The sequence below is a fragment of the Dermacentor silvarum genome, chromosome 6 (genome assembly GCF_013339745.2).
Source record: "Dermacentor silvarum isolate Dsil-2018 chromosome 6, BIME_Dsil_1.4, whole genome shotgun sequence".
Classification (NCBI taxonomy): Eukaryota; Metazoa; Arthropoda; class Arachnida; order Ixodida; family Ixodidae; genus Dermacentor; species Dermacentor silvarum.
In genome coordinates this window covers 46,742,713-46,756,232 of record NC_051159.1, presented here as the reverse complement: position 1 = coordinate 46,756,232, position 13,520 = coordinate 46,742,713, and the positions used below count along the sequence as shown (strand labels likewise).

Genomic DNA, 13,520 nt, shown 5'->3' with positions numbered 1-13,520 from the left:
TAATATTTTTATACGGACGAATCGATTCGTCTTAATAGATTTCACTATTAAAAAAAGGACAGCGTTACTCAGTGCAGTAGGACATGGGCACGGAAAGATCAAAATTTCGGGGGAGGGGGGGGGGGGCTCCTACCCCCCCCCCCCCCCTGGCTATGGTCCTGCTTCCAACTATGTTATTCAGGGAAATAACACGTATGTGTACAATAGGTTCCATAAAAAAAGAGAATAACTAAGAAAAACCTCATAAGCAAGAAGAAACAACGGGAAATAGTGAACAATTCCACATCCGACTTTCAAAAAAAGCTTGGTAATGTACATGTCCCCAATGAGCGCATACGGATAACTTTGAAGCGGAAAAAATTAAATGTATGTACGTATGTAAAGTTTATGAATAAGCGTGGCGTGGTTGCATCTTAAGCCAAAACAGTTGACTTTCTTGAAAACGGCAGTGCTCAGTTGTGCACACTTGTCGTTCTTTGTTTATGCGGTGCATGTTTTTATTAGTCTTTTTCATATGACTTCAGTGTAAGTATACGTGGTATTTCCCTTTATCAACTAGCCCGATCCCTGTATCCGTGCTAAATTTCCTGTCCAGATGGGTATAAATTGCTGATTCGGGAATCACGTAAACTGCGGCACGGGACGTAGTGTCCGTGAGTGAGCCAACGTTTCAAGTCGCCTCAAACGTTGACCGCGAGAGATAGCGCACTGCGATTCTGGCAGAACTTTATTAGGGCGCATAAACCATTTATATTGGTAAACAGGCGTGAACTTACTAGTGTTTACTAATGTACCGTGTTTACTAGTGCACAGAAAAGACTGCGCTGGCTGTCAGGCTTACCCAAGGTTTAGGCGCGAAATCAAACGGGTTCGCGATCATCGTGCGGCGCATGACCCACTTCCAGTCTACCGGCAGAAAGTAGGAGTCCTTGTTCTGCATTCTACTGGACAGCACCACGTGGTCTCGCAGGTAAGTGACGGCGCTTGTCATAGTCCGCTGCTCTATTTCTGACACCTCTAGCACTCCTGCAAGTGACAAGAGCAAATATAGCTTGGGTAAGTAAACTCGTTTTTGCGTAAGTCACGTGAGGGCACGGTAAACGCAACGCATCAATAACACACCAGCTTTTCTACGGAAGTTTGGTAGTACTGACAGGTGTACATTGTGCATGTTTTTCGAGTGGCCGTTTTTCACCGCCTAACTAGAGTTACGAAGTCATTGGTCGGAGCGAGACGCGCTTTCCTGTATCGGAACTTTCTCGATTGCTATTGCCGATTCTCTAGCGAAAGAATCTTTGTCTAATGGGATTGAGTGTGCTAAAAGAAAACACAAGTGCACACACATTCTTGACATGTGAGCACCAGTGATTACGCTTAAGTGAACGATGAGTCATGTAAACGAGCCGACCCTTTCAACCCAGGTGATCAGATTTCGACAACCAACGACTGTGCTCACTGCTATCATTGTGCTTGAGTGTTTGTCTTTTGGGCACACGTTTGCCCAGAAAAGAGTTAGTTTTGTGACACACAGTTTTGCTACCGTCTGGTTCTACATGTCCGTACAACGGGGGTCAATGTATATAAAAACAGAGGGGCTTGTAAAGCCTTTATTCAGCGAGCGTAGTGTCCTATCGGCTGTCATCTGCGAAGAACAAAATAAAAATTGAAGTTAAGTGCGGCGCACTTGAGTTGCGGAACGGAAAATGAGGGACGTAAGTCCGACGGAGATGAAGACATGAAAACAGCAGTATGAGTTTGAGTGCGGACACGAATATTTGATGTTTTAGTTAAGATGAATATGAAGAAGTCAAGATGAGCAGAGGCAGGTGCAATGCGTAGAACAGGTAAATGGTATTGCAATCGAGCAACACAATTACTGTCAATGGAAGATATCGAGAGTTGGAGGAAAGCATGTATCGGGCTGCAACCGAGGCTTCGTCAAATGACAAAAAGTGATAAAACAGGTGCGATGGTTTCATCCTTATAGATGCCTTGTTCGATCACTGTCGATCACGTTCTTGTGAAACTCTCTCTAATGGAAGGGAAATAAAATGAGTGTGGCAGACTGCTAAGTTAGTGATGACATTCGCAAATCTGTAATCATGGGTGTTGAGTGACTAGAAAGTGGCAACTGGATATGGCTGGGAGAAACCTTCGTCCTGGATAGATGATAGGTGTTGGCTGGCGTAGAAAACGGCAGCTAGATGTGGTGGTGAAAATCTTTCGGCCTGGATAGGATTCGAATAGGCTCATTATGATGATTATTATTTTTAAGGTGCGTTGACCACAGCAACGCTGACGCATTTCACCAGGTTGTTGAAGAAGGCGACGCATGGTTTCTGCGCTAGACCATCTTCCATCTTAGTTGCCGTGTGAAATTTTGCGTATAAGCTGTGAAAATATTTTAAATGCGAAGCATTTCTTGCGGCGGCTCTGTCCGTCCCTCCCGCGTCCCACCACACCCCCACAGCGCATGCGCGTTCCCTCCCCTCTCTCCTCTCCTACGCTCCGCCCATTTCTCTCCTCTATGAATCCTGTACGGAGCGGCGCCCGCGTCCTACACCCCCACAGCGCATGCACGTCCCCTCTCTCTCCTCTCCTACGCTCCCCCTTTCTCTCCTCTAGGAATCCTGTACGGAGTCGCGCCCGCGTCCTACACCCGCATAGCGCATGCACGTCCCCTCTCTCTCCTCTCCTACGCTCCCCCTTTCTCTCCTCTAGGAACCCTGTACGGAGCGGCGCCCGCGTCCTACACCCCCACAGCGCATGCACGTCCCCTCTCTCTCCTCTCCTACGCTCCCCCTTTCTCTCCTCTAGGAATCCTGTACGGAGTCGCGCCCGCGTCCTACACCCGCATAGCGCATGCACGTCCCCTCTCTCTCCTCTCCTACGCTCCCCCTTTCTCTCCTCTAAGAATCCTGTACGGAGTCGCGCCCGCGTCCTACACCCCCACAGCGCATGCACGTCCCCTCTCTCTCCTCTCCTACGCTCCCCCTTTCTCTCCTCTAGGAATCCTGTACGGAGCGGCGCCCGCGTCCTACACCCCCACAGCGCATGCACGTCCCCTCTCTCTCCTCTCCTACGCTCCCCCTTTCTCTCCTCTAAGAATCCTGTACGGAGTCGCGCCCGCGTCCTACACCCCCACAGCGCATGCACGTCCCCTCTCTCTCCTCTCCTACGCTCCCCCTTTCTCTCCTCTAGGAATCCTGTACGGAGCGGCGCCCGCGTCCTACACCCGCATAGCACATGCACGTCCCCTCTCTCTCCTCTCCTACGCTCCCCCTTTCTCTCCTCTAGGAACCCTGTACGGAGCGGCGCCCGCGTCCTACACCCCCACAGCGCATGCACGTCCCCTCCCCCCTCTCTCCTCTCCTACACTCTCCCTTTCTTTCCTGTAGGAATCCTCTACGGATCGGCGCCCGCGTGCCACACCCCCACAGCGTATGCGCGTCCCCTCCCTCTCTCTCCTCTCCTACACTCCCCCCTTTCTCTCGTCTAGGAATCCGGAGCGGCGCGCACGACAGGTGGTGCGACAGCTGCATACTCCACTGGGGGCGCCACGGTAGTTCCGCGGTATGAAAATGACGGAGTGCGCGCGCCTCATTCTCTCTCCTGTGCAGCGCCGCGATGAGCGCTCGGGCCGCTGCCGCGACACCATATCCCGCTCAAGCTAACCATCTCCCCGCGGCTTCGCATCTACTCATGGTTCCCTTTAGCGGGAGATGGAGTAATTTTTTTCATTAGTCTCGCTACCTGTGACAATATCATCAGTGACTAACAAGATATTACATAGAACATTTATTTTCGCTTTCTATTGTTAGCATTACTGGCGTCGCGGCGAGGTTTTGTCCAGTTATATTTAATGACCTAGATAACACAAGTATTCATGTGCTGAATGTGCATACGTGTACATGTGTACGTTCACTAGAACGTAGTATTTATTCCCTTGAATCTCAAGGTGGTTTACACTGACCCAATTTGGTTAACAGGATAGAGAGCATAACAAGAAAGACGGCTCCGTGCGCGGCATGTGTACTGTCTTAAAGAAATAAACAGTGCCTGTGTTAAGTCTACTTCATTTCCTGCCACCTGCACTATTCAGCACAGTATTCCCAGACCATCTAACCCAATATAGTACTCTCTTAACGCGTCTTACCAAAGATCTTGAAGACGTACTCCAGCAGTGTCACGTTAACGAGTTGGGTCAGAATTACATCGCAGACAATGTTTGGGAACGTCTGAAAAGACAGTAAAAACGCGTGTATGCATTTACAATCATGGCTTCGTATACAAGATACATTCTTGAGTGCGCAATGCTTATGACTTACACTTTTATACGCAATGGTTCTTTTCCGCTACTGTCACCCCACCTCTTAGAAGAACCAACAGCAGTATCCCTACCTGTTGCCTCTCTATCACAACCAAACGCCAAAGCACGTTTCATTGCGGTAGCGCTTATATGGACACACTAGGCGAAATTCCGCCGTCATCGTCGCCGTGTGGTTCCGTATAAAGTCCACGGGCGATAAAATCGTCGCTGCGTGTCATACACTGTATGTGCGAGTCAAAGCATGCGACGGTGAGCCGGCAATCGAGGCTCGCGCACAGAAGGGCGGGAAGCGGGAAGGAAGCGCAGCGTTCCTGTCATTTGTACAGCGATTTGTACAGCGATAGTTTATCGCTTCTGTCGTGTCTTTCGAGTTTGCGAGGCACGAACGCACGCGTCCGTTTGATTAAGCGCGCGCTTCATGCTCTCGAGGTTGGCGGATGCCGCGTGTTTCTTCACCACGGTCCGGGACACAGGGGGGGCGTGGTAGGAAACGAACTTGCTGTTGGGGCCGCCTCGTCGGCGCGCTCCAATGGCGGGCGCTCTGCGGCCGAGTGCCGCGTCCATCAAAACTATTCGCAACCGCCTTTATGCCATCTCGAAGAACTTGTGGCATGGCTACTGGCAACGGGAAGAGGAGGGCACATGCCTTCATCAATGGGTGAACAGTGTGCACGCGATCCCGACGTCATTCCCCCCGAACCGCCATTTCGTGCACCGGTTCATCGAGCATGGCCACTTTTCGTCCACATTACTTGTACCGTTTTAACCTGAGTTCGCCCAACCTGTGCGCATGTGGCGCGGTGTGCGAGGGGGTGATACACACCTTACCTTGTGTCCGCGCACTGCGCACATTGCGGCCCCGCTGCGAACGGTCTGTGGGGTTGCCGCCGTGACTCCGGCGACGTTCCTCAGGCTCTTTTAGACTCGCGACGCGCCCGCGCTGTTGCAGCTGGCGCGCGCAATAGTTGCGTCTGTATACCACTCACGCCACGCCTTTCCCCTCTCCCAGATGCACATTAACTTTCTTCCCCATTAATGTTTACTGCCTCCTTTCATCTCCTTTGTCTTTGTCACCATTTTCATGTTATTCTTGCATGTTTGTTCCTCGCCATCTGCACTGCTTATGCCAACAAAGGCGGGGTCTGCCCCGTACTGTGTGGCTCTAACTGCATGCCTCATCCTTCCTTTCTCACCCCATCCTTCGGCCTCACATCTACTCTCTGCTTTGCTCTTTCTGGCCTACTTATGCTAACTGTGTTCAGCCGTCCATCTGCAGGCTGGCAATGCACAGGGCGCGTAAGGCGTCTGTCTTCAGGCTCGGTGTCTTGGTACCACCTTGCGGTCCTGCTACGCACCGGCGACCAGGGAGTGCCACAGCTCCAAGCTCACACAGCTCGGAGCCCTGCGCAGTTCATCTTCTTCCGTTTCTCTTGCTGTTTAGTAAACTTCATCGCGCTAACTCCGGATCACTGCCGAAACCAAATAACCTATTTTAATGGAGCCTGTGTTTCGCTCACTTCGAGCAGACCTTTCGCTTTTCCCGTCATGCCTTTTTTCTTATTGAGCACTCTAACTTCTATTTTACTTTAAGGGCTTGGCTTCCGATTTTTGTTTTTCTCTAATTGGCTTTTATACAAATTTCTCTTGGGTTGCCGGCAACCACAACGCCATTCCATTTCTCTTTTCATTGGTTTTATGCCCGTTATACTTTCGGGTGGTGCAGGCTTACCCCCACTTTATTTTTCCGTTCTATTTACTTGAGGGGGACAAACTAAGCGATGAGGGTGGGCAGATGGAGGGGCCACGTTCTACTAAGGCCGCGCGCTCCCGCCGGGCGGGAAGGTTTCGGTTGAAGGTAGGGGGGGGGGGGGGGAAGGGGGTTCTGCGCTGCGCGCCATTTGCTATGGGGCACAGTACGCCCTCCCTATGTTTCGCGGCTAAGATCGCGTTGAACCGAGCGCCGCCGGCACGAAGCTCAATTCACTCGCTGCTGCGTTGACTCACCCCAGCGTTTTGACAACCAGTTTCCGCGGTCATCGAGTGAGCTGCGTTCATGTTTGCTTGCACGAGCGTGACAGCATGCTTGTTAATTTAGTTAGTATGCCTTTGTTTACAAGTTTATAGGGCTGATAAAAGTACTATTCTTTCTTTGAATAGATGTCAACTAATTTGCTATCGCGATCGATGCTTCACCTTTCGGGCGAAACTGCGAGTTTATTCGTTTCTTTTTGAGCACTTCGATGTCAAACACCCTCCTCGGCCCACCAGCTCATTCTCTTCCTCACCTATTGGTAGTGAGAAAGAATGCGCTACGTGCACATAAACACTGCCTAGTAAAGCAGTTGCTACTCACACCATGACCAGTCCCTTTGTCGAAACGTTCCCCACAGCGACATTGCTTGTTCGACCACAGTTGAACTTCTGTCTTGCTTTTTTGTTTTAAACACGCGACTCTTTTCCGAAACAAACAAGGCTAAAGTGTACCCTGTGAAGTCAGGCCCCAATAGTGCTTTGCATAATTGAAATGTTCACTTTGTGTTCCCGCTATCAAAAAGCGCCTGAAGCGCAAAGATGCCCCCGCCCCCCTAAAAAAAAAAGAAAAGAAGACGAACGAGGAAAACAACCCGTTTAGCTGGTTTTGATCAAAGCCGAAGCATTTACAAGAAAGAGTGAATGCGGAGGCATCTTTGAGCAAATTTTCATCTCAATCCACATCTTGTCAGCAGAGTTTTCGCAGATGAAACAAATCAAACATCAAGCAATTCAAGCCTATAACGTTTCCTAACTCCCTTGCAAAAAGAAAAAAAAAGAAAAAAAAAGCTTATCAGAGCATAGGTAAATGTTATTGAAACGTCTGAAAAAGAAACAACACAAAAACGAGTAACATATATGCATTTCAACTGCTGGTAAATGTACAAATAGTTTGTGAATGATGCTTTGGAGAAGTTGACGCGAACTTATGGAGTAGTACTTATGCTACGCTTTACATTTATCTCCTTTAGATGCTCTAACATTGTTCACAAAATAGTCATCTGTGTTTTATTGCGCGCAGTTAAAAAGTTGGACAACTGTTACTTCAGGTTTTATTTTCTATAATTTTCCGGCTTGTCGGCTTCTACAAAGTTTCTACAAGCTAATCTTTGAAGCCATCGTTTCGACAAGGGAGCTTGTCGTGAGTGGTGCCCTCACGAAGACAAGTTTCCCACTCCAAACGTTGGCTACGGAGAACCCTTGTACGACCATGGTCAATAACTTCAAGTTTGCACTCCTTTGTGTGCTTCTGTCTTGTATATGACGTCATCTAGGCTTTTAAATGTATCGAATGCCACTGAAACCAATTCACTTCGGACCTACAGAGAGCGTTTCTGCCTACAGCGCGCCTTATATCAAGGAAGAATTATGAACGGGCTATAGCTTCCAATCGAAGTTAATATAGAGACTCACGCCCCCATGCTGCCTCGTGTAGATTTCCCTATTTCCGAACATACGCAGGTATTTACCCTTCCCACGTAGTCTACGTTGAGGGTCGACTGGTAGTGGTAGAGGTACGTGACGACGGTGATGTTGAGCGGCCCTTTCAGCCCCATCCATATCGTGACCACGGCTTGGCGCCAGGAGACCGGGTAGCCGAACTGCTCGAGGATGGGGAACAGGGCCACTACCGATAACAGCCGTGCCAGCACGCGCACACAGTAGGCCAGCGAGACCTGCAGGTAGCTAACAAGTCGCTTCAACTGGTCATGACTTATTGATTGCGCCCCCTGCCCTCCCCGCGTTAGTGACTAGACGCAGACGCCAAGCGTTCCTTTAATAATTTGGGTTAAGGCCGTCGGATATATCTTTACATCGGATAGTGATGGCTGTCAATGTCTTTTTTCACTTATGTTGCATTTTGCCTGAAACATTTATTTGAGGACCGGGGCCTTACTAATGAGGGATGCACTACTGTTGCAGTTGTTTGCGTGTCGCCTTTTCCCTGTACTTTTGTTGAAGGGGAAAGATGCCCGCCGCTGTATCGTACTGGTATTGGCGTTGCAGCGCTTATCTCGAGGTCGCGGGTGTGATTTCGGCCGCAGCATCCACACATTGCAAATCCTGCTCCAGGGACTGAATTCACAATGATTTTTACAATTCGTGAATGTTTTTTTTTGTTTTTTCATTAGCTAGGACCTTTCGTTAATAATGTATCCTGTATTAGGATTGGGTCGGATTCACCCTTACGAGTTTTTAGAGCTTTTTCGTCAATCTGAGCCCAGAATCTTTTACTCCCGCATTGGCGTTTACAGTAAAGGCGCGTAATCTTCACCCCGTCGCCAACTGTCGTCGAAGCCCACATGGGAGCTGGGGTTTTGGCGTCGGAGCAGCTGACGAGAGAGCCAGAGCGCGTGAGCACTGGCGGTAAGCATATAGGACTAGGCAAGGCGTTATTGCGGTCTTTTTTTCCGACAGTTCCCGCTGTCCTCGCCAAAAAGATGTCTGGAAAAGCGCTGTAAATTCTAGTCTACCAGGGGCGCTATAACGTAAAATTATTCCAAGTTGTTTTGATTCCAAACTCCTGACGTCAAATTTACGTAACCACCGACGCAAGCATCGGGCGGTGACCCGCAGCGCTGTCTGAACAACCCAATCAAACACTCTCCTAGTTTATAGGAGGCCACCTTTGTTCGCCTTCAAAACCAATAACATTGTCAACACTCAGCGGTTTTTCTTATCTGATTGGCTGACAAGAGGCGAGGAGCACGCTCTAGTGGAGAGGGTTTCGATGGGGCCGAGACAGCACAGCGAAAATAGATAACCGCATGAAGAGGGTTGTGCCGGCTTCTCCGATTGGTCCGCTTCGCCTTACTTCGCTTACGGTGGCTGGTCGAAAATCGCGGCGGCGTGCAACGGAAGGATAAAAATGCCGCTAAAACGGATCCTCAGCAAGCAAGAGTTGGCAGAACGATGTCGTATGTATGCCGAAAGGGTTCGATACCGTTTTACTGCCACGCAAAAAGGTTTATCATGCGCAAATACATTCTCACCGGCAAGAGCGAGTAGCGAGGACCTGAGCGATCGGCGGGCAGCAATCTTCAATTCCTTTCGGAACGGGGCACTCCGTGGCTATTCAGAAAAAAAAATGTCAGTTTTGTTCGGCATATTAATACATTTTTTTTCGCGTACACGTCACTTTGACGTGGTGAGTTTTCGCGGTTTTGTGAGATCGCGTGACAGACAGGGAAAGTGGGCGAAGCCAGAAAACATTGGACCAATAGCAGATGGCTGATGGTGAAAAGGCGTCGCATCAGGAATGAATATTTTTCTTTTGTAAGGTTTAATCATGCATAATCAGTGTGTACACTTTACATCACATGGGTAGTTATCGCAATTTTCGTGACGACGCGTGACAGACAGGCGAAGTTGGAAGTGGCCCGGAACTGTTTTGACCAATCGTGGAGGCTGATTGCAGAAATTGGAATCAAAAAAGTTTGAAATCATTTTACGTTATAGCACCCCAGGGCTCGGCCTACCAGATTACCACCTTTGATTACACTGCCCTACGAGATTGGTGCAACTCCAGGCTCGGCTCAACTTCCCGGCCATATGGCCGTCTACTGAAAGTGTGAGTTTAAAAAACAAAGTTTTGAGGTTTAACGCGCCATAACCACTATCTTATTATGAGGCACGCCGTAGGATGTCGGACTAATTTTGCACACCTGCATTTTTTTTTACCTTGGACCCAATGTACGGTCACACGGGCGCTTTAGTTGCGAAGCACCTTATGCGTTCGGGCTATGGGAGTCTCCTGTCGGCGTCGTCGTAGTCACGGTAAGCAAGCGGCTCGTGCTCGCGCTCGGCACGCGCTCGTGCCACTGCTCCCGCGTTCGTCGTCGTCGTCGTCTTCCATAGCTGGCTGCGTTGCCGCTCATCATTCCAGCATAGAACTTCTCTTCTGTCGTCGTAATGGGGAGGCCGCGTTTACGGGGTTGTGAGCCATTGCTTAAGGCAGTATGAGCCCATTAGCGGTGCATCACTGCATGCTTCGCACCTCCTCAGGTTTCACGTTAGTGGAGCTGCTTTTGTTTGATTCTCCATGAATTAGTTATGATCACTGGTTAGAGAAGAACGGCCACAAGCCCGCTGGTAAATGATGGATGGGCTTAGAAAATGTTTATTCCACCAGAGGCGATACAAACACTGAGTCACTATGTTCTTTCTAGGGTTTTACGTGCCAAAACCAGTTCTGATTATGTGGCCCGCCGTAGTGGAGGGCTCCGGATTAATTTTGACCACATCGGGTTCTTTAAAACGGACTACAACGCAAGCACACGGGCGTTTTTGCATTTTGGCTCCATCGAAATGCGGCCGCCACGGCCGGGATCTCGTGCTGCGAGCAGCGCAACGCCTCAGCTGACTGAGCCACCGCGGCGGGTGCGGAGTCACTATGACGGCACAATTCCACCAGGACGATAACATACACGAAGTACCGAACATTGCACACAGGGCCATTTTCTGATGGATACGTAGCAAGGAAGAAATCGCACCTCTAATGGAGCCGGGTGTTGCAGGCGCTGCTAACGTACTCTATATTTAAAAGCCTCCGCGATTCTATGGTTATTCGGCTAATTTTGCCATCACTTACAATTATAATTAAAAGCAACCATACAATATATAGGCCTTTTCAAGATTCTTCATTTACCATTTACATCCTTTAAGCTAATATTGCCAAACGCAAAGTAACTATTTAACCGAAGCTCTTCTGCTGAAGTGTTTGTTGCCAATGGACTAATAAAAATTGGAGCTATTTAATTTCTGAATAGCAGAAGCTCAGTTTCGTGAGCGCTGCAGAACTAATAACAAATTGTGTCTGCAAGCACCGCGTGGCGCGCAGAGACGAAGCAGTTTTAGGGGCGAAGCTCCTTAGGGTGTGGGTCGTTCCCTCTTCTGTAGTAGTAGTAGTAGTAGTAGTAGTAGTAGTAGTAGTAGTAGTAGTAGTATGTAGCCACCTCTAGTTTATGAATTGCTCAATAGATGGCGTTGTGTGTCTGTATATGCATGTATACGCATATATACATATGTATATGTATAGTATAACCGGAAACCGACTTCCGCTTCCGTTTCCACTTCCGCTTCCGGTTCCACTTGCGGTTCCGCTTCAGGTTACGGAAGCCAGCTTCCGGCTTTCAGAGAACGCTTCCGGCGTTTTTCTCTCTCGTCCGTAGCTTGGTGCGCTGCGGTCACGGAGCAAGAAACCTTTAGGAGTGGAAACTCCGCCAGTTGCGGCGACCAGATAATGTCACAAGCCCGCGGAGCCACTATCATGCTGGCGGCACCTGGCGGCTGAGAAAGAAATTACCGCCGTCTTGGTTGCCAAGGCAACCGGTCACGTGTTTCTCTCGTTCGCGGCCGCGCGCGTTGCTCCCGTTCGGCCGCGCGCCTCACAACTTCTACTGAGGGCACTCACGCATCCCACCTGCATCCCATCTTAGGCTAGCAATTTCCGAACAAGGGTACACTGCACGTATCAGCGCTGTTAGTATTACGGCCCTCGAACAGACACCGACAAGAACGGTTACTGTTTGACTTAAAGGCCCACAAAAACAACGCTACGGCGTGCACGCTGAAGCGAACGCCGAACGCCTGTGTCGTCTACTTTGAGCGCGGGAGACACGGGCGCCGCCGAAGAGAACGCGCCCGAGCGGCACCACCGATCCGCCGGGCTGCTGCTCTTTTTTTTTTTCGCTGCTGCTTGCATGACGTGCCGCAAGGCGCCGCCACTGCATGCGCCCCCGTCGGCGCATAATAATGTGACGTTATCTGGTCGCACGCGAGCGCCCGCGCTGACAGGAGTTTCTACTCCTAAATAATCTTCCTCCGTGGCTGCGGTGCACAAGCGCGTTCGTTCCCGACGCGCGTTCTCTTTCTCTCGTTCCCGACGCGCGCTCTCTTTCTTGTCCGTAGCTAGGGGCCCTGCGGTGCACAAGGGCGTTCGTTCCCGACGCGCGTTCTCTTTCTCTCGTTCCCGACGCGCGCTCTCTTTCTTGTCCGTAGCTAGGGGCCCTGCGGTGCACAAGGGCGTTCGTTCCCGACGCGCGTTCTCTTTCTCTCGTTCCCGACGCGCGCTCTCTTTCCTCGTCCGTAGCTAGGGGCCCTGCGGTGCACAAGGGCGTTCGTTCCCGACGCGCGTTCTCTTTCTCTCGTTCCCGACGCGCGCTCTCTTTCTCGTCCGTAGCTAGGGGCCCTGCGGTGCACAAGGGCGTTCGTTCCCGACGCGCGTTCTCTTCTCTCGTTCCCGACGCGCGCTCTCTTTCTCGTCCGTAGCTAGGGGCCCTGCGGTGCACAAGGGCGTTCGTTCCCGACGCGCGCTCTCTTTCTCTCGTTCCCGACGCGCGCTCTCTTTCTGTCCGTAGCTAGGGGCCCTGCGGTGCACAAGGGCGTTCGTTCCCGACGCGCGCTCTCTTCTCTCGTTCCCGACGCGCGCTCTCTTTCTTGTCCGTAGCTAGGGGCCCTGCGGTGCACAAGGGCGTTCGTTCCCGACGCGCGTTCTCTTTCTCTCGTTCCCGACGCGCGCTCTCTTTCTCGTCCGTAGCTAGGGGCCCTGCGGTGCACAAGGGCGTTCGTTCCCGACGCGCGTTCTCTTTCTCTCGTTCCCGACGCGCGCTCTCTTTCTCGTCCGTAGCTAGGGCCCTGCGGTGCACAAGGGCGTTCGTTACCCGACGCGCGCTCTCTTTCTCTCGTTCCCGACGCGCGCTCTCTTCTCTTGTCCGTAGCTAGGGGCCCTGCGGTGCACAAGGGCGTTCGTTCCCGACGCGCGCTTCTCTTTCTCTCGTTCCCGACGCGCGCTCTCTTTCTTGTCCGTAGCTAGGGGCCCTGCGGTGCACAAGGGCGTTCGTTCCCGACGCGCGTTCTCTTTCTCTCGTTCCCGACGCGCGCTCTCTTTCTCGTCCGTAGCTAGGGGCCCTGCGGTGCACAAGGGCGTTCGTTCCCGACGCGCGCTCTCTTTCTTGTCCGTAGCTAGGGGCCCTGCGGTGCACAAGGGCGTTCGTTCCCGACGCGCGCTCTCTTTCTCTCGTTCCCGACGCGCGCTCTCTTTCTTGTCCGTAGCTAGGGGCCCTGCGGTGCACAAGGGCGTTCGTTCCCGACGCGCGTTCTCTTTCTCTCGTTCCCGACGCGCGCTCTCTTTCTCGTCCGTAGCTAGGGGCCCTGCGGT

At 51.2% G+C, this 13,520-nt stretch overlaps 1 protein-coding gene across 1 annotated transcript in view; it reads right to left on the bottom strand.

Annotated features, from left to right (window-relative positions):
• Nucleotides 1–802: 802 nt before the first annotated feature.
• LOC119456641 (uncharacterized) overlaps nucleotides 803–13,520 on the bottom strand; it is a 43,376-nt gene continuing 30,658 nt past the window's right edge. Inside the window, exons 5-7 of the mRNA XM_037718468.1 lie at nucleotides 7,831–8,037; nucleotides 4,157–4,238; nucleotides 803–1,026 (exon numbers count right to left, since the gene is read on the bottom strand). Of these exons, the coding sequence (XP_037574396.1) occupies nucleotides 803–1,026; nucleotides 4,157–4,238; nucleotides 7,831–8,037 (513 nt within the window). The remainder of the gene's footprint in view (nucleotides 1,027–4,156; nucleotides 4,239–7,830; nucleotides 8,038–13,520) is intronic.